The sequence below is a fragment of the Pantherophis guttatus genome, chromosome 1 (assembly GCF_059756535.1).
Source record: "Pantherophis guttatus breed Tessera chromosome 1, ASM5975653v1, whole genome shotgun sequence".
NCBI lineage: Eukaryota > Metazoa > Chordata > Lepidosauria > Squamata > Colubridae > Pantherophis > Pantherophis guttatus.
This window is the reverse complement of record NC_142063.1, coordinates 96,670,215-96,691,518: the sequence shown is the minus strand read 5'-3', so window position 1 is coordinate 96,691,518 and position 21,304 is coordinate 96,670,215. Positions and strand designations below refer to the sequence as shown.

Here is a 21,304-nt window from a genome sequence, read left to right as displayed (position 1 = left end):
GTCACAGATGTTGATCATGTGACTGCAGGATTCTGCAACTGTCGTAATTGTGAGCTGGTTGCCAAGTGCCTGACTGTGGAGATGCTGTGACAGCGTCAGCTTTGAGAACTGACCATAAGTTTCCTCATGCAACACTGTCCTACCTGTGAACTAAGTCATTAACTGTAGCACTGATGTGAACGAGATAATTTGAGTTACATGTTGAATATATGGAATATGTGCAACTTAAGTACGGTAGTTAGTATCCTTCTGTAATTAAGGATTTTTAAAAATGTGTTTTTTATCCCCAGGTTAGAAAAGAAAGAACTGGTCTATCCCAAAATCTGTTATTAACAATGGCTTTCTGACATTTTTTAAAATGAGAATATTCCACAGAAACTAAAACAAAAATAACACTTTAATAGAGAACAGTACATATCAATTTAATAAATTTCAGTTACTCCAAAATGATCCAAAATTGTTTTATATGCTATCAGAATAACCAGACTGTATGTATGGAATGCTTAATCTGAGGAATGTAATGAAAACACTGACTGGATTGCTGGCCGAATGTAACTATCAAGCAAGCATTCTTTACTGATGAATCATTGTTTCCTGTCAAAAAATATCTATGATATAAATATGAGTGATAGGAAGTGCAGAAATAAGAACAACTCCCAAGTGACTACTTTGAGGCAGTACTGGTATTAAAATACTAAATATACTAGGTTTAGCACCTTAGAAGATTAAATTACATGCCAGTATATAAATCAGCTGTGGAATTAAAATCTTCCATACAATTAACAAGAACAAATATACTTGGAACAAAATATGATTCTCATGTTGAGCATTAATGGTTATAGAATTACTTTGTGAGCGGGCTAGAATGTTTCGCTAAATGTTAGAAAATCATGTTGAAATTTCTGCATAGTAATAAATATAGCAGCAGTCTTGCATCTTACTGTCTATATTATTTCTGATTGTCTGTCTGTCCGTCCGTCCATCCATCCATCTATCATCTATCTTGTAGCCTTAAAATGTATATATTGCATTATTTATAATGGGATGTATAAGTATAAAATACATAAAATAAAAATAAATGTAATGGTTAAGGCATTAGGCTAGAAACTGGGAGAAAGTGAATTCTAGTGTCACCTTAGGCACAAAGCCAGCTGGGTGACCTTGGGCCAGTCACTTTCTCTGAGTCCTAGAAAGTAGGCAATGGCAAACCACTTTTGAAAACCTCACCAAGAAAAATGCAGGGGTTTGTCCAGGTCGTCTGAGAATCAGACATGATTGAATGGAAGAAAATATATACATACAGTAGTGAAAAATAATAAATAAAAATATCTGAAACAAAAAACCGAGGAAAATCAATAGATGTATAAGAAACAGTGACATTCAATTTTAAATAAAGATATATTTTCAGATGTTGGATATAGCAATATTAGAATCGACAGCTTTTTAATGTTGAGGGAGAACTTTGACAGATAAGATCTGCTTTTGTAGGAAAAAGTAAGCATTCGCATTTCTATTTTAGCCTCTGATTTAATAGGAATGCCTGTCTAAAATCAATTTTGAGGTAGGAGTACCTGAGGAATGCAAAAAGTCTGAACCACGTTTTCCATATTGATTAAATTGGAATCATTGTATATTTTCTAATGTTGCTTCTTCTAATTTCTGCATATTTTACTGAACTTGATTGTTAGACACAATTGGGAAAAAACCGGGGTATTGGGTAGAATAATTAATTGTACTATCACTTATGCTTTTGAAAAAGCTGAATTTAGTCTATTAAATACTATGCAAAAAGGCCGGCAGAGCACCTGAGATATGACCAAACCTCCTTCAATAATTCAATAATCTTGACAGTAAAAATCATATCGCAATGTTAGCTCTTGTATACTGTGGAGGGTGTGTGTGTGTGTCCAACTAAATATTACTTCATTGTCATTACTAGTAAGTCAATTGTGCATTATTCAGAAAGGAGGGATTCATCTGGATCAGAACTCTTAACATGGAAGTGGGTGATTTACTACCTGTCTTGCTATAGTTCTGATTTATAACACACACACACACACACACACACACACACACACACACACACACACTTTCCTGCTTGTCGGATAGCTGCTGATCTAATATCAGTAGAAGCAATGGATGGCTTTTTCAGCGGGGCAGATATTTACAGAGAAGGTTGGGCAGGCCGTTCTTGCTCTTTAAAATTCGTGCAAATGGAACACCTACAGCTATCTGACGTAATCCTAATCACTTTTCCCAGTCAGTGCTTCAAGAACAGACAGACTGGCAATAAGTGCATTGCTTAATCTGTTTGTTTTTGTTTGATAATGTCTGGAATACAAACTGAGCTTTTTTAAAAAAATACAGTTCCACAGTAAGATACGTAAATACTTCACCATACCCTTTATGCATTTCCAGCTAGCTGAATTAAGGTGCACAAACATAGATATGGCAAGTGTGCTCTTTGTTAGATTAATATTAAACTTTATTGTTTCTTAGCCAAGGCTGAAATGATAGATCAATTTCTCAGGAAAAACGAAACTAGTTAATATTTAAAAGTATTAAATAAATAACTTTATTGTCATTGTATGTGTATACACAGTATACCCATACAACAAAATTCACTTAACACCCAAAGACCAGGTCCAACACACATAACAATCCCAAACACACTTCCACCCACCACAATTCCCCATCCCTAAACCACCCAAACATCCACACAACACACCAAGTAATGCTGTCCAACAGCTCACTGATGGTGGCCCTTTAGTTCATTGTTGAGTGCAATTATAGCTCTGGGATAAAAACTATTCAGAAAATGTGTGCTCCGAGTTTTAATTGTTCTGTATCTTGTGCCGGAAGGCAACAGTCCAAAAAGATTATAAGCAAGATGGGAAGAGCCTCTGAGAATGTTATGCAACTTTCTCAAACAGCGAGATTCGAAGATGTCGTCCAGGGCTGGTAGCTGGAGCCCGATGATATTCTGGGCAGTTTTGATGATTCTCTGTAGAGCTTTTTTGTCCGCTACAGAGCTGCTCCCATACCATGCAAGAATGCCGTATGTCAGGATACTCTCAATGGTGCTGCGATAGTAGGACAGAAGTAGATGCTGAGATAAATTTATCTTCCTGAGCATTAATTAGTATACATTATAATGGAAGAAAAAAAATTCCATTCAAGCTTCACTAAGCTAAGTCTATCTTGATACTATAACAAAGTAAAGTATTCTGAAAAATGTAGTTCAGAGAGCAATGAATTTATTGTTTTAGGTACATGTTTCAAGTAAATGTTTCTTGAACAACACACACTCTTCCACTCCCCCCACCCCATTTTATCCAAATTTAATGACTTTTGGCATTGAGGAGTTTCTAAAGCAATCGGGCTTGGAGGAAAAATTTAAAGTAATGAAGTACCTACCATACCTTCTCCCCTACAGCTCTCTATATAGTCTCAGGCTAAAATATTGGGGGTTCATGGGGGATTGTCACAGGCAGCCTGGATATTTTATCAGAATAAAATGTTACACCAATGACTACCATGTTATAAATTATGATAATATCAGTTCCATATTTAACTCTACCTTTCAAATCCTGGATACTATTTTGGGGGAGAATTTGGTATAAATTATTCCAGAAAAAATGAACCACTTGTGTGAAGTGCAAAAAGAAAACAAACTTTGAATTTGTTTCTATAGAGCTGTAATTATGGTCAAGGTTTTGGAATGGATAACTTGGATATATATTTTTTTTATCTAACATGAGCTACTAGCTTTATTCAGCTCCTGACAGGATTAAACAGGAATTGCAAATGGTTGATGTACAAGGTGGATGTGAAATTGAGGAAATAAGCAGTACATGCTGTACAGTACTTTGCATTGTACTCTGAAGCTCATTTGAAAGTGTGATTTCTGCATATAGTTTCAGAACAACTTTTAACATTTGTAAGAGTGAAAAAGGGTTGGTTTTTTTATAAAAAAAGTACCATATATCAGAACTGTGCTGTTTGATATGAACATCTGTATTATCTGAGGACTAGCATACTGTAAACGAATATTCATTTATTACCAGGGATTTAAGGCAATTAAAATCATACCTTTTTTTTTGTTATTAGAGCCTGAATTTGGTGGGTGGAGGAGGGGCTGCCTACAAGTTGGTGTTGATTTCTGATGACTGCCCGGAAAAATCCTTGGAGTTTTTTCTTTTGCCATTATGAATGCTGAGGGAGGGTAACTGGCCCAAGGTCACCCACTTGTTTTTGCCTAACATGAGACTAGAACTCACTGTATTCTGGTTTCTAGCCTGATGCCTTAACCACTGCACCAAACTGTGTCTCTAAGGACTGCAAGTACTCTGTAAATTAAAGAAAACATTCTAATAAAGTAGAGCAGAATTCAGCATCACTTACAAATTGTGGAAAATTTGCAAGTTGCTTTGAATAAAATGCTTAGATTCAGCTAGTAAAACCAGAGACAAGAAACTCATTTAAAGCCAAAAGGCTTTCATCATCTCAATAAAAAAATAATAATTCTGAGACTCCCTCCGATTATTTATGCTTATTTAGCATTACCTGTTTTATTTCAAACCACAAGAACCGCAGTCATCAAGACATTACTCTGATGATTTCTGTACTGTGCAAGCACACGCTGTCCTGAAAAACAACTGCAATTATTACCAGATGACAGTAAGCACAATCTCTCAATAAAGATAATGTTTGTGGGGAATAAGTATGCAATTTTAGCACAAGAATTAGCTGTGAAGACAAGAAATTATATGGTCTACTAGAGACATTAGAGCAATGTGCAGTGATAGCAGAGTGGGCAAGATAAACCAGACAATGGAGACATAGGAATCAGTTTTTAGGCAGGTTGGAAATAATCTGACTTGCGTTCCTTAGTTCAAGATCATTTGAAATGACCAAGTGGTCCTTGTGACAAGTATAGATGGAAGAACCCTAAAATTGTTTGATAGGAGATGTATTTGGTGAATTTGCAAAATTCCAATCTGTTGTCACCTTGTTGAGAGTTGCTGATTTTACTAAATCCAATAATTTGGCCAGAGTTGCTTAAAATAACTGAACATCTCTTTTAACAGCATTAAATAGAAAGGTTGGACAAAAATGCTTGAAGTTTTACCATTTATATTATTTGTATAATGATTTAGTTCACAAGTGTTTATGTTTTCTAAAAAAAGAAAATTTATAGGAAGTAATTCTTTTTCAAGCACCGGTGATGAAAGGAAACATAGACAATACTTTTTTGAAAATAGGATAACATATTTGATTTCAGGAACTTCTTGCTTGGAGGGATTAATTTTGGTTTTATTGCCATCAGCACTAAGAACTAATTTTTTTGGCACTTGATTGTTGCCTACAATATGAACTTGGTACAGTTACTTTTTAAGTATATAGCTTATAGTCTTCCAATAATGTGATAGTGAGGGATATTTAGCTATAGTTTTGACAGTTTAAGAGAGTTTTGCAGAATAAATGGAATTATTTATTTTAGAAAGCTACCCTGTTTCCCTGATAATAAGACATCCCCTGATAAAAAGCCCAATCGCGCTTTTGAGTACATGTGCTAAAATAAGCCGCCCCTGAAAATAAGCCCTCCACGAAAATATTTAAACTCATGCGCAATCGGTCCCGGCCATTTCCTCTGGTTAGGGTTAGGGAGACAGAGCTGGAAATCAAGTAAAATGGCAAGAGGAGCCCCGTCTTACTCCACTTGCCCCAAAATAATAAGACCTCCTCGAATCTAAGGCCAGGGTTTTTTGGGGTTCAAAAAAATATAAGACAGGGTCTTATTTTCAGGGAAACACAGTATTGATACTGACTACTTGTTTTAAAATGGACACTGTCCTAGGACCATATTCCTAGAAGATGATGATGTCAGGCCAGATGCTTAAATAGTAAGAGATGAGATATTTGTGGGTAATGCCACAGTGACGTTATAGGAAATTTAAGGTTATGAGATGATGTGGGTCTTGATGAGTCATTGTGGGGAAGCTGTTCTAGACTATGAGAAAGGTATGATTAAAGCCCAGTGATAAATAATTCTTAAGCTCCTGAAAGGAGCTGGTTTGTTGACTGCATTACATGCTTCCATCTGAGCTAGTAATATTTTAAATCAGCAGTACAACCCAGAATTAAGTTGAGGGCTAATTTTAAAAATCAGTTTAATAATCCAAATATGAAACAGAAAAGTATTTTTCTACACAGCCTCAAAAAGCCTGGATAGCTCTGCAGACAAGGCACTGCAATTTAACACCAGCTGTCTGCAATTAAAGTAAGTTCGAATCTTGCCAGGCTCAAGGTTGACTCAGCCTTCCATCCTTTCTAAGGTAGGTAAATTGAGGACCCAGTTTGTGGGGGCAATAAGCTGACTTTGTATAAAATATACAAAAGTATGAAGGCTATTGCTTAATACACTGTAAGCCGCCCTGAATCTCCGGAGAAGGGCAGCATATAAATCAAATTAAAATAAAATAAAATAAAATAGCATAATGGTTCTAATTAAAATGAGGGATGAGATTTTTCTGGGGCCTAAATGCTATGAGATTTTTCTGGGGTCTAAATACTATTCAAATTTGGATAGAAAGGGGGAAAATAAAAGTGGATAGGATAGGACAAGATAGTATAGGAACCTGTTTGATGATACAGAAAAAGATAAATTAGCATTGCAAGTACAATAAGCCTCAGGCTAATCTTCAAAGCTCTGCTTTCCAGCCATAATGTCTGCAGCCATTTCCTTCATTGGAAATCTGCATCTTTTCAACAGTCTCTTCTATTCTCGTTGAACATAAACTGAAAAGAAAATAAAAGATTGTTTATTCAGTCAATGACCAGCAACATTTAAAATGGAAGGTAATTTCCCACGGAGGTTACTTGGTAATTAGTTTCTTAATTATCTTTCAATACAGTGTGCAGAAGGTTCCAAATATTACTTGGCACATCCAGTTCAAAGTTATAAATCCATATCTACTTGATTACCAAGAGAATTTGTCCAAGTAGATGGTACTGCATTGGATGGACAGAAGCTAAGCTGTCTTAATGCAGGACAGGCTGTTGTATTCCTCTGAAGTTTGGAGAATAATGTGAAAAAGTATGAGAAAGAAGATGAATAAAATATAAGCATATGTGTCTAAGAATGCTTAGAGTGGGATGCCTACCCTACTTTGGGTTTAGTTGCTTCTCCCTTTGCTAACACATGACATTCAATGTGCTTCTCTGGAGTCAGTATGGCTGTTAGAAAGAGTTATGAAATAAAATATTAAAAAATATAAGCAATGGGCATACTTGATAAAATCCAAATAGAGTTAGAAACAAAAAAAATCTAATAAAATTAGATTTGTGAATGCTACAGTGGTCAAAATGGAAAGCAAAGACGTTGGGAATGGATGCAACCAGTTGGCCATGTTGAGAAAACTTAGAATACATTACAAAAGAGCAAGAAAACGATTCTTCATATTCAAACCTTGGGGCATGTAGGCATCTAGAATTTAGCCTGCCAGAAGCTGCTTTTCATACTAATGAAAGTTCTTATATCTGTAGCAAGGATCTTATCGATTCAAGTCAAGTGTTTGGCTTCTAGTGAGAGAAATCAGTTCTACTGAAGAATTATTACAGGAGCTCAGGGCTACCTTGTGACAAGTTCAGGAAGAATGATGTAGGTTGCCAGCTACAAAGGTAAAAGGAAAATAAAACTTTTGCAGATTCTTACATCTAAATCAAAATACCCCCAAAAGTAACAGAAAACAGATTTAATCCAAACCACAAAGAATGAAAAGTTGTCACTAATTATAGGGGAAAAGATAAAGGTAACATTGAGTAAAAAAGGAACCAACCAAACAAAAAAAGGTCAAATATTTTAAACTGGGTCAAAGAACCAAAGACAGAGTAAAGTCACAGAGCTATATTAGTGAACCAGCAATAGAATGAGTATGTGTTGTCCTAAGGACAGATCAAAGTCTAAGCAAGCAAACTGTCATACTCATCAGAAAATAGATTGTAACCTCTTAAGACAAGGAATTTTCACTACACCTCATTTGACAATGCAGAGGACTGGAAAAATAAATGGTAACAATCTCTTTTGCAGTGCTTTATGGTGAGGACATTCACCCTAATTAATTTAGACCTTTGGATGCCTTTATTGAAATAGAATCATGATTATGTATGTAGCAATAGGGCTCATGTATTAAATTCCATTGAAGCCAGGTGATGTTGCCTTTTGTTGATTTTAAATCAACCAAGCATAGGTCAATATATGAGGGAGGGAAGGAGGGAAAGGGTAGATTTTGCTTTGGAACAGAATTTTACAGAAATGCCATAGAAACAAAATACTTTGCCCAACAATAGTTAAAATATCTACAGTTTAGAAAAGATATATTAATTTTGCTGTATTAACATTTATTTAAAATATATAATGGATCAAGCCTGTTAAATGAGAATGTTTAACTTTTTAATGTAACGTGAAGCAAAACAGCTCTTTTATCAACATAAAATGACATTCAGAATTACTTAAAGAGAATGTTAATTACCTGTGAGCAAAATTTATAACCATGCTTAATAAAACTCTTAAACTATTTTGTCACTCTGATAGGTGGCACAGAATATCTGGTAGTGCTTAACTTAAACATATTTGACACAGATTTTATTTTTAGATTTAAAACTTTGTCTTAAAAAGGCCCAAATTCTATATTAAACAAAAATTGTGGGGCATAGCTCTAATCCTACGTATAGGTTCTTAGAACAAAGTCCTATTAAATTTGGGAGTACTAAATTCTGAGTGCAGCTTTCTTAACAGCTTTTAATAAGAAATGCACACAACTTGCTTAATTTACTTGCCAAACCAAATACAATCTATTCAGTCCAGTGTCCCAGCAGATGACTTTGTTCCTGTCTCAAAAATAACTTGGAGGTATGTTTCCCTGCATTCCTGTGCACTAATATGAACAAAGGAGCTTTTTCCTTAAGGACATTGGCATCTACAGTATTGCTTTAAAACAATCCTTTGTAGTTCACATCAGGAGTGAGATAAATTTATCTGATAACATCTGCTATATAAGTTGGAACAAATTGGTGCTTACTTAAAGTATTTCCTTGGATGTAAATATAAGGCATCAATCTGTATGATATGATATATACCTGGCTTCATATACCTGGCTGTAGAGTGGTGGAGGTGGATTCTGACCCAGAAAACAGTTCTTATTATCACTGGCAGAAGAAACAGAAAATAAACCCCAAGTACTAATGTAACAACCTATGCTTACTTTCCTCTATGAAACCTAACACATTCTTTGCAGGTAGCTATTTCTTCATAGGTAAATTTTGCTCTTACTAAGGTAGGTAGATTTAGCATATACTAAAGTATAATAGGCAGAAGGAATAACCTTAACAAGAGGAAGAGCCAGAACCAAGACAAAGGTCAGATAAGAGAAATCTGAGTCTGGAACAGGAATGTAATTTGAAAAAGTATTTCAGATATGGCCCTTTCTAGTTTTCACAAAGATAAAGGGATGTGAGAAGTGATTCAGACTTCAAAAATTCTGTTAATGTAACTTTATAATAAAAGTAGTATTAGCATTCTTAAAACTTTGATTTCCGAGTCTAGTCTACCTTGAAGGGCTGAGATAAAGCTACAAAGATACTTTGTGTCAGCTGCTATCATAAAACTGGCTCAGTTGACCTAATTATATGGATCAATATTATCTAGTCCAGATACTATCAAGATTGAAGAAACAGTTGGCAGAGGTTGATATGATTTGTCAGCACATTTTTGTTATGATTCACACGAGAACTCTGAGTTCTAACAAACATTGCTAAAGAGTTATATACACAGTTTAACAGTACTCAACACATGCACACCATAAATGGTTTAATCTATTCCGGCCTGCCAGGCAAAGATGTGCGTATGCATCTGTGTGTGCATATATACAAACAATTCCAGTTATAAAAAGTGACTCATTCAAACTTTGGTTTTTCAAGGAATATTCTTTTATCGCTTATAATTCTTTTGAGCAGTCGCAAGATAAACACCACCTACTTTCTCTGAGGCATGTGGTTAGCAACTATTTTATGCCACAATCTGAGATTGCCATCTAACATATTTACATTAAATTACTTGCTTTGTAGTTTTGTTTATCAAGATTTCCTACTAAAATGCAAAATACATGTGTTATTTGCCATTCACATTAAAATATTTAGAGAATAAAAAACAATATAGATCTTAACTGCATTAAGCATAGTAGTGTTTAGAGTCTTGTATTTAGCAAATTATGAAGGAGACTGAACAAATTAGTTCTCAGTTACATTGAACTCTGAAGATACATAAAGAAAAACCATTTAATATACAGTACAAACACCTAACTTTGTACCAAAGGTGCTGTTTCTGAAAACAACTGAACTTTGGGAAAAAGCACCTTTGGGACAATCATGACCTGGATGACTGAGAATCTCTACAGACCTAACTTTGTACTACATACTGATTCCAGGCTTTTTCTCCATTTCCAAATCTAGTTAATCCATTTATGATGAAAGGGAGTAAATAAGACACAAAGTGCTAGGCAAAGACTCAATAAGGAGAACAGTCAGAAAAACAGACCCAATAGCGTCATTCTGGGCTCATAGACTGACAGACAGCTTATATTAGCTTCAGTCTGGATTTATGCCTGGTTTATGAAATGCCTTCCATTTAACTCATTCTTCTGTTTGCAAAATTGGAATTTAAAGGAGAGAATTATATTTTTAAAGTAAATGGTTACTTTAAGGCTGTTATCAGGTTTGCTCTGGTGCTTTTGCCTTGGCTGACTTGCAGCAAAAAAAATCAGTGTGTGAAAAGAGAACAGCTGACTGAATTTGCTATAGATAAATGGATAACATTCCCACCTTGGTTAGCATCAAGGAACCACTTCCATCTCTCTTTGATCCAAAAAGTTTTGAAAGCTACCTTGCTTGAAGAATAATTATTTTGCTGAAAAGAAAGCAAACCAAAGAGGTTTTGCATGCACCCACATACAGGGACAACTGATAACCCTGAAAAAGATGCAGCTGTTTTAAGGATTTGAAGAGAGATGCTTCATTCATGTTCCCATGCTTTGCAAAGAATATCTTTCAAAGGATCTGGGCAACTTTAATATAGTATAAACCATTACTTTGACAAAAACATGGGATACAGGAGAATGGCAGAATGAAAAATTTGGTATTTTCTTATAAAGCAGGCACACATGTTTACAACTTGATTTATTGTGTCCAACATTGTGTGTTCTTGTTCTCATGAATTTTTTTTTTTTTTTGCCACTGTGTTTTTGTTTTTTCTGGCTTTGCTACTTGGTTCAGTTCATTGCTCTGAAGGTTTCTACAGAGACTGCACAACACACTTTTAAATAAGATAAAAGCTGTACTATTTTAAATAATAGACATTTATAAAACTCACTGATATATGCCATACTATTGAATGTACTGTAGAGTTTGAAGCAAATATTGTTTTTGACTTAACTACTTGTGAAGGGAAAGCAGCTGAGGAAGGGTTTAGCTGTGAGTTATTTTCCACCTATATATCCATCTTCTGTGCTCAAAAGTGCTGTTTACTACATAGAGTAAAGCAATTTTGGAGCAAATAGCTTTAGAAAGGGGAGTTTACAGGAAGAAATTAGTATCTGGATTACAGTTGTATACTACTATTTTAATGAAGGAGAACAACTAAGAACATGTAATTGGACCATTGGTGGAAAGTCAACCACAAAGGATCCACCTCTGAATTAAATGGCAGGTTTTTGAGGAAGTATATTTTGTATGGAGTTATTATTTTAATAGACTTTATAAATCAAGAAATTCAAGGCAGCAGGCATAACATTTTGTCTTTTCACACAATCACATTTCTGTTAAATACATTGGACTGAGAGTGGCTTTGGCCCACAGTCACTTTGAAAACTTCCATAGCCAAGTGTGGCTTTGAATCGGGTGCTCAGTCTTAATATTTCAAACCCTATACGTAATATGAATCAGGGTGGATTTTATTTATTTTTTTAAAAAAAAATTATTTTATTTTAAATACATTAAAACAAGACACAGACACACAACATTTATATACAAATCACTTTTTCTTACAGCTATTTCGAAGTGATCCTTTCTTTCTATATAAATCTATTTTCATATATTTTAACTAAATCTTATTCAATACTTAATTTCCATCTTTCTTTATTTCGTCTACCCTATACTTTGATCTTCAACACTTTTTTGTCGGAAAAAAAAAAGGTGGATTTTATTTAAATCAACTCGATTTAAATCACTAGTAAAAAGGCTTGATTTAAATCAACTCGATTTAAATCATAATTTTTTAAAAGCAACTGTCATCTCTGTCCCGCAGCAGCTCCTCCTTTGACCCGCTGTTGATTCACCCACAGTCCCATTCACTTTAATGGGACGGCTGGTGATACGGCAGTGACACAACAAGGTGAGGGACTTGGCAGGCAGCAGGTGAGTGGATGCGTGCTAACAGGCGCTGCCATGATGGATCTGAAATGACAGGTGCCCTTTAAATGTAAGGACTCATTCTTGCTGGTAGTTAGAATCTTTAATATTATTATTTGCAAACAAAATGAAGGTTTCCTATATAGCTTGCAGAGCTTGGATTCATTAAATGAGTTTACCAAAAATGTAAATATTGCAGAATATACAACCTCATGCTACATACTGTAACTAAGCTCCATTTTATGCTGAATAAACTATTAATGCATCTTAAATAGAAAACTATCTTTAGATAGATTTTTACTCCAAAACCATTTTATTAAAATAAATTTGATTTTAAAAAAACCTGATTTAAATTTTAAAAATCTGATTTTTTTTAAAAAAAATTTATCCATCCTGATATGAATTGATTTTGCTCGTGACTTTTCCTAACTTAAGTGATTAGGATGAGCTTCTCTCAAAGTTTTAGATGTGCTGGCTGTGCAGGACAGTGTAAATTTTAATTTTCCTAAATATAAGCAATTTTCTTCTTATTTGTTTTTTCCAGTGTTTGATTGTTGGAGGTGGTCCCTGTGGCTTGCGAACTGCCATAGAACTTGCCTTTCTTGGAGCCAAAGTCGTTGTCGTAGAAAAACGAGATACTTTTTCAAGAAACAATGTACTTCACCTCTGGCCGTTTACAATTCATGATCTTCGAAGTCTGGGAGCTAAAAAATTTTATGGAAAATTTTGTGCCGGATCGATTGATCACATTAGTAAGTCATAATTACATCATTGTTTCTTTCTGAAAAGGAAAATGGAGGCACATTATACCCATGGTGAATATTTTTTTATTTAGAAATATTAGCTGCAACTTAATACCAAGATGTAGATGTAGTGTGTTGAATAGTTAACGGCATGCAGATTTGCAGCTCTTCCTGATATGATATAACATTTATTACAGTGGATTCAAATCCTGAAAGCAAGATCCACTGCAGATAAAGACTTTGACAGGTATTTTTGGAAGAAGACAAAATAAGTGCTTTAATACCTAGAACATTGCAACTCCTTCACAGTGTGTGCTTCCTGTCAGTATTTTCAAGTGCCTTTTATCTAACCTGGATGCCAAAGTTCCTTCAGAGTTTTAACAATATAAATGGACAACAATTATCTTTACATTTAGTATTTATGTACAATTATTCAATAGGACTTGATGTATATGTCAGAGTTCAACTACAGCCTCCATTTACAATCTGGATTATTCATCCTAAAACACAGGAATGGGATTCCAATTTATAGGAGTAGATCCTTTTTTAACATTAAAAGAAAACCATTAAAAAACTTCCTAAATATCTTGGTAGCACAACACTGGAAGAAGGACTTTTTGCCTACTATTGATGATTGGATATTGAAAGTAACTAATTTAGCTGAAATGGCTAAAATTTCAGCATATCTGAAGGATCATACACAAGAAAGGTATATACAGGACTGGAGAAGATGGATTGATTATATACAAAATAAGTATCAGACCAAAAAATATCAAATAGCTTATGAATGATCTCTTTTATTTGTATAAGCGCTATATAAGTGATATTAGAAGTATTATGTTTAAGAAATAGGATTTTATATATGGGGGGTTAAGAATTTTTTTTTTAGGGGGTGTTAGTTTAATGATTGGTTATGCAATTTAGTTTATTGTTAAAGGTCAATAGAAATACCTTGTGTTCTGCTCTGGGAAGTCGGGGAGGGGGAGGGGGGTTGGGAGGGGGGGTTGTGGGGAAATTGTGTTTGTTTTAAAACTTTTTCAATAAAAAAAAAACTTCCTAAATATCTTCCAGAATGAAAATACATGGTAAATAATGTATGATGCAGGAGCTGAGGTGGTGCAGTGGTTAGAATACAGTACTGCAAGCTACTTCTGCTGACTGCTGGCTGCCTGCAATTTGGTAGTTCAGATCTAACCAGTTCAAGGTTGACTCAGCCTTCCATCCTTCTGAGGTTGGTAAAATGAGGACCCAGATTGTTGAGGGCAATATGCCGACTCTGTAAACTGCTTAGAGATGGCTGTGCCATATAACGCTATGAAGCGTTATATAAGTCTAAGTGCTAGTGCTAGTGCTAGTGCTATGATCAAAAACACATATAACATTTGTTTTTCGTAGGCATTAGACAACTTCAGCTTACCCTCTTCAAGATTGCACTGCTGCTGGGAGTTGAAATCCATGTGAACTTAGAATTTGTGAAAGTTTTGGAACCTCCTGAAGATCAAGAAAATCAAAGTAAGTTGTGTTTCTTTGAAAGGAGGAATTTCACAGCAAAATTTTTTAATATTAGAAAACAGGATACTATTTTTTGGCGCAAGTGATTATATCTGTAGAGGTGTGCAAAACATTCTTTGTGGCTAGTCTGTGTCCAGAGCATAATATGTATTTTTTATTTGTATCTGTAGTGAAACTCTGTAACTTGAACTAGGCACAGTTGGAAACTTGTGTTTTGGGCAGAAATGTTTGTAGAGAAAGCCAAAGTTAATGGTAATACATGATTGCTAAGTAAAGGAAGGCATGAGAAAAGTCAAGTCAATGGAAGGACTGGTTGGATAGCTCTCATCCTGACTTCTAGGACAGCATACACAACTAGCCTCTCTGTCCCCATCTTTTCCAATGTTTTCTTTCCCTATTTCCCTGCTAATATCCTTGGCTTCAAAAGCAGCATAAGGGGAAGCAGAGAAGAAAGGTGTGGCTTAAGCTATGTGCAGTAGGAGAAGAAAGCAATCCTTAGTACCTTTCAAAAGTTTGTCTCAACCATATCTTCAAACAATGAAATCCTTCTGGATTTCTGTTGTTGAACAATTGTCCACCCACAGTTAAGGAAAACTTCTGAAACAGTATGTGTTTGTTTTGATTTGAAACAAAATTATTTTTCCATTTTATGTGTATCTGAATATGCGACCTGAATAAATTCATGTTTTTGTGTATTTTATTTATTTTGACTAATGTTAAGTTTTAGAGCAGATATTGTACCATATTCCTTCTCTCAAACTGAAGGTTTGACTCTGAAAATCTTTTCCAAAGAAGTTAAGGATGGATTGAACAAAGAAGCTAATTAAATTCTCAGGAATTAATTAACTAATTAATTAGCAACTAATTAAATTTTGATTAGCATAAAAACGGAATCTTCTTGCTTATAAATGTTTGTAACATCATGATACACTTTTGAGTAGAATAAATATGTTAGACTTACAGAAACTCCCTCTAGGTTCATGATCAAATTTGTGTAAATTTTCTTCATGTATTCTTGATTATTGTTTAACACAGAAGTGGTATGGATGGATATAATCATCTATATTCAATCATTATGTTGTCTGTTCCATTTTTTTGATTGTTTTAACTGTAAAAGAATTTGCAATAAATATGTAATTTTTTTCACAAATTATAAACATAGTATATATTTCTCTTATAAATCACAATTTATCTGTATTTTCTATAATGCATATTTTTAATAAATTGAATCTTTAAAAAATCAACTAGAAGAAAGTAGGGAAGTTTTTCCAAACTTTTCTTAACATGATTTGCATTATACATATTATTGACATACACTTGCTGACTAACCTCTTGATTTCAGAAATAGGTTGGAGAGCTGAATTTTTTCCAATGGATCATCCCTTATCAGAATTCGAATTTGATGTCATAATTGGAGCTGATGGCCGAAGAAATAGTTTGGAAGGTATGTTATAAATAGAATCAAAATTCAATTGAACAAATATCTAAAATGGAAATAAAGAGCCTGCTCATTTCTTTCTTTATGAAGAACAATAAAGTAAATCAGACTTTTAAAAATTATTACACTTTTATCTTTTAAAAATATAGGTGGCTATTAGCAAATGAAAAAGACATGCACTTTTTAAATTGCAAACTCTAATGCAAAACTTTTCATTGTTCCAGTAAGGGCATACTATGCTATTTGGATCACAATTCTGCAGGGGTACAAAATGAATATGCACAATACTTGCTATGTAATTACTTTAGGAAGCAATAATTTGACTTAAAAAGATAATCATTGTGAATTTGGTATAGAATAACCAAATGGAAGGAGAGAAAGATCCTGTTGTACCAGCTGTTAAATATTTTAAAAGGAATTTAATAATAATAAGTATCACAACTCTAAGTTGGCTTTTGCCAGTGAAACATTAGTTAAACAGCCTGTGTTATGTCATATGACCAAACATCTTTATGCCTATTCCTATTGGGCTTTAATTAGATGCACATTTAATTCTTTGAAACTACTGGACTTTATGTTAGAACATTTGAACTTAATATCACTACAGAAAGTTGTGCTACCCAACTCTAGGAGAAAAAAAATCAGTCAATCTAATGGACATGATGAATTCTGAGGTTGCAAGGTACCAGAGGAATGTGGTAGAATAGTCACAACAGGTAACACTAAGAATTTTTTTAGCAAAACAAGTAAACTCTTTAGGAGATTTGTAAATAAATGTTTGCCTGGATATGAAATATGTAGAACTGTCCAGTGGAAAAATGAAGAGAGTCAGTTTTAAGAATCTGATGCAGGAAATTATATAATTAGAGGAGATGTGGTTCAATTAAAAGAGGACATAATAGAAAAATGCTAGGAGAGAAGAACAAATATTTGAGAGTTTTCTGGCTCCAAATTAATTTACAATCTTTGTAACTCCACCTGAGTTCTTGGGTAAATGCCAAAATTTCTCATGGGAAAAAGGTATTAATCAACTCTTGTTGTTTTTCCTTGTAAGGTTTTAAAAGAAAGGAATTTCGTGGAAAGCTAGCTATCGCCATTACTGCCAACTTTATAAACAAAAATACCACAGCAGAAGCCAAAGTGGAGGAGATTAGTGGTGTTGCTTTCATTTTTAATCAAAAATTCTTCCAAGATTTGAAAGAAGAAACAGGTGGGTATTCTTTTAAACATGGCAAAATACAGCAAGTTGGCAACCAAACTGAATAGCAGAGGTATAAAATCAGTGGTGGCACTTTAATTCATTTTCTTTAAGATTTTGTTGTTCATTGATTTACACAAAAATCTATAATAGACAGTTTCACTCATCATGCTAAATCAAAAGCAATCTTGCCACATTATATTTGTGCAGTAATGTGCAATTTTTTTCTAGGTGACCCCTTTCCTGTGTATGTAGGAATATAAAGGATTAAGAACAAACTGATTTGACTTCATTTATTGTTTTAATTAAATTGGAATTGAGTATGAATGCTGTCTAGTTAGAAATTTAATCTCTTTCTCTTACAATAAAAACTTTGATTTGGTAATAATTTCTGTAGGCCCATGTAAGTTGTTTGCAAGTTTTCAAGGGTGTTTGTGTATCAGGACCATGGATTATGAACTTCTGGTCATAGCTTTAAGTATGAACTAAGTCATAGTTATTTCGAAGGTGCTACTCATTGCAATAAAAATAGCAAAATGTTTTATGACTTTCTACAATAGAACCTTCTCAGCCTTTACTTTTTCATATTATTTTCTGGTCCAAAATTTTTCCAACACTTTGCATGCATACAAGGAGAAATTGAATTCCCTGAAACATGCTGTTTGTTGACAAATTTAATATGACATAATTTTTAACTAGGATAGGATTTTAGACTACGAACACACATGGTTTAATGTGTTCATCTTTAAATTATAAAGATGTATAAATTATATGTTTTTACTGTCAACATCATGTTAGAATTTAATTAAATGTATTGTTGAGAATGTTACAGTATGAATAAATTTGAATTCAAAATTTAGGAGGTTAAAAAAATGTTTTTTTCCAAATTTGTTGAATATTAAAGTAGTAAAAAAAATTGAGAAATATACACTGTTTTATTATATGAGTTTTCATCCAAAAACATGTCTTGCTCTTCTGTAGGAATTGACCTAGAAAATATTGTTTACTATAAAGATAGCACACATTACTTTGTGATGACTGCAAAAAAACAGAGCCTTCTGGATAAGGGTGTCATTATTAACGTATGTATCCAATGTATATTTTCTTTCTCTGTATAATAGTACACATTCTGATTGCTGAGCCTCAACAGAATCTTAAAACCCAGATTCTCCAGATTATTTGAGACAGATTATTTCCAGAATTCCCAGCCAAATGGCCATTGTATTCCCAAAGTACTGGGTGGAAATTCTAAGTGTTGCAGTCACAGAACATCTGACGAACTACAATTTGACAAAAGCTGAACTGCATTTTCAAATTGAAATATAACAGGAAATTGTGTTGAAATGTTCAAGAACACTTCACTGAAATTGAGTGTTCAAGAAAGATGGAGAGGGAACATGCAAGCATAAGACTCATTGCAGCACTAATAAACTAGGCTATGTCCTGGATTAAAATTGTTATATCTCAGTTGAGATGTTTTATAAATTCATAGAATTCGCATTTGTGCTACATTAAAAACAATTGGGGATTATGGGAGTTGAACCCCAAAATGTTCTGGAAAGTAATTGGGGAAGAGTGATGTACTGTATGTCTTTGGGAACTGAGTTTTAGTTATAAAAATAAAATGAGAAAAGTAAGATCTTGTACCTAGGCAGGAAAAATCAAATGCATAGGTATAGAATAGTCAATAGCTACTTAAGTATGAGCCAGCAGTGTGCTGCAACTGCCAAAAAAGCCAATGCAGTCCTAGGCTGCATCAATAGAGGGATAGCATCAAAATCATGAGAAGTGATAGTACCATTCTATATTGAACTAATGAAGCCACATTTGGAATATTACATCCAATTCTGGTTGCCACAATACAAAAGAGATGCCAAGACTCTAGAAAGAATGCAGAGACGAACAATAAAGATGATAATGTATCTGGAGCCTAACCATATGATGAATGGTTAAGGGAACTACGTATGTCTAGCCCATTGAAGAGAAGATTTAGGGGTCACACAATAGTTGTCTTCCAATACTTATGGAACTGTCAAAGAGCAGAGGGGTTCAACTTATTCTCCAAAGTACCTGGGCGCAGGACAAGCTGTAACAGGTAGAAGATCATTAAAGAGAGGTGCATGGTCCTTCCGACCCTTTTATTCTATGTTCCACATACTGTCTGAATTCATACTTTTCAAAAAGAAATCTCTGTTTTTTAAAAAATCATTTTTTTAAAGTTAGGTACAGATATATTTGATTTACATGCTCTCAATGGTCTAGAGCAGCGGTCACCAACTGGTGGTCCATGGACCACTGGTGGTCCACGAGAAAATTTTGGTGGTCCACAGAAAAATCTTTGCATTTTTGCATTTTTTATATTGCACTAAGTCAGGGATCCTCAAACTATGGCCCTTGGGCCGGGTACGGCCTACCAAAGCAATTAATCCCACTTGTTGATGGGATGGGGTCCTTCAGGTATTTACCTTGGCTGCCTGTTTAGTAGCTCCCTCCTTGGGAGTCCAGGTGCTTCAATGAGTGGTGCACGAAACTTCAGCCAAGCTCCTCAAGAGACAGAGTTTGCAAGGGGGGGGGCATCTAGCGCCCAGGCTGGCTACAAGACAAACATTCATTCTTGGTCATATTTGAGATTCCTAGCTGCAATAGACAACAAAGCTAGGGTTGACCCCGGGTGCTTCTCTTTGCTAACAGGCACTTAGTTTGCTAACTAAGTGCCTAAGTGACCCCATCTCGTCACTAATTCATATTAGTGGTCCGCGGGATTGAAATTATGAATTTAGTGGTCCCTGAGGTCCGAAAGGTTGGTGACCCCTGGTCTAGAGCAGGGGTCCCCAATCTCTGACCCATGACCCAGTACCATTCAGAACCGGGTTCTGCAAGCGGTGGGTGAACATGTGCGCATGCAAAACTGCATTTGTATGAGTTGCAAATGGAGCTGCATATGTGTGTGTGCGCTCACCCAGAACCATCTGCTCTTCCCCCTGCTGCCAGACCACAAAGGCAGAAAAATTGGAGACCACTGCTCTAGAGCAAATTAAATTGCTAGCATACAGTATGCATATAACTTCACCCTGTATTGTTATATGTAATTATTTGTTTTATCTAGCATCCATTGGATTGTCCAAGAATTCTAACAATAGACATCTGTGGTTTCATTTAGGATTTTATTGATACCGAAATGCTACTGTGTGTGGAAAATGTAGACCAAGACAATCTATTGTCCTATGCAAGAGAAGCTGCCGACTTTGCAACTGATTATCAATTGCCTGCCTTAGATTTTGCAATTAATCACTATGGACAACCAGATGTGGCCATGTTTGATTTTACTTCTATGTATGCCTCTGAAAATGCTGCATTAGTACGTGAGAGGCATCGGCATCAACTGTTGGTTGCTCTTGTTGGAGACAGTTTAGTAGAGGTAGGATGAAATACACATTTCTTCAAGATAGCTTTTAAAAGTGATTTGGTTTGTAACAGCAGTTTTAGGAGCCTGGTTTAGCTCAACAGACAGAAGCACTGTAATTTAACACTGGCTGTCTACAATTAAAGTAAGAGCGAATCTCGCCAGGCTCAAGGTTGACTCAGCCTTCCATCCTTTCTAAGGACCCAGTTTGTGGGGGCAATAAGCTGACTTTGTATAAATATACAAAAGTATGAAGGCTATTGCTTAACGCATTGTAAGCCGCCCTGAGTCTCCGGAGAAGGGCGGCATATAAATCAAATTAAAAAAAACCAAAAAACCCGCAGTTTTATGAACCAACATCTAGTAAATATTGCAAGTATGAATGCTATATTATTATTCTCTGACTGAAATGGTAGGAACTTCAGAAGCGTTCACAATCTATACCAAGAGGTTTTTTTATTACTATTATTGTTATCCGATACTCCAGCTTTTGCCTATTGCATTTGTTTTTCCTCCACTTTCTCTCTTTTTGTAAAATGCTTATC

General features: G+C 34.8%; 1 protein-coding gene and 2 long non-coding RNA genes across 8 annotated transcripts in view; 1 reads left to right on the top strand and 2 right to left on the bottom strand.

The window, feature by feature from the left end:
- Positions 1-21,304, top strand: part of MICAL2 (microtubule associated monooxygenase, calponin and LIM domain containing 2) — a 78,291-nt gene that overhangs the window by 27,731 nt on the left and 29,256 nt on the right. For all 6 annotated transcript variants that reach the window (XM_087878689.1, XM_034417101.3, XM_087878683.1 and 3 more), the window contains 6 exons: positions 13,010-13,217; positions 14,604-14,720; positions 16,063-16,164; positions 17,213-17,368; positions 18,338-18,438; positions 20,517-20,774. In XM_087878689.1, the coding sequence (XP_087734815.1) occupies positions 13,010-13,217; positions 14,604-14,720; positions 16,063-16,164; positions 17,213-17,368; positions 18,338-18,438; positions 20,517-20,774 (942 nt within the window). The remainder of the gene's footprint in view (positions 1-13,009; positions 13,218-14,603; positions 14,721-16,062; positions 16,165-17,212; positions 17,369-18,337; positions 18,439-20,516; positions 20,775-21,304) is intronic.
- On the bottom strand, positions 2,383-5,971 carry LOC148116489 (uncharacterized). Its single transcript, XR_015729891.1, has 2 exons — positions 4,567-5,971; positions 2,383-3,083 (listed from the first exon to the last, which is right to left on the bottom strand). It is a non-coding gene; the product is annotated as an uncharacterized LOC148116489 (long non-coding RNA).
- LOC148116488 (uncharacterized) overlaps positions 12,035-21,304 on the bottom strand; it is a 36,687-nt gene continuing 27,417 nt past the window's right edge. The window contains exons 2-5 of the long non-coding RNA XR_015729890.1: positions 16,050-16,204; positions 15,682-15,828; positions 14,626-14,699; positions 12,035-13,246 (exon numbers count right to left, since the gene is read on the bottom strand). This is a non-coding gene — a long non-coding RNA (uncharacterized LOC148116488). The remainder of the gene's footprint in view (positions 13,247-14,625; positions 14,700-15,681; positions 15,829-16,049; positions 16,205-21,304) is intronic.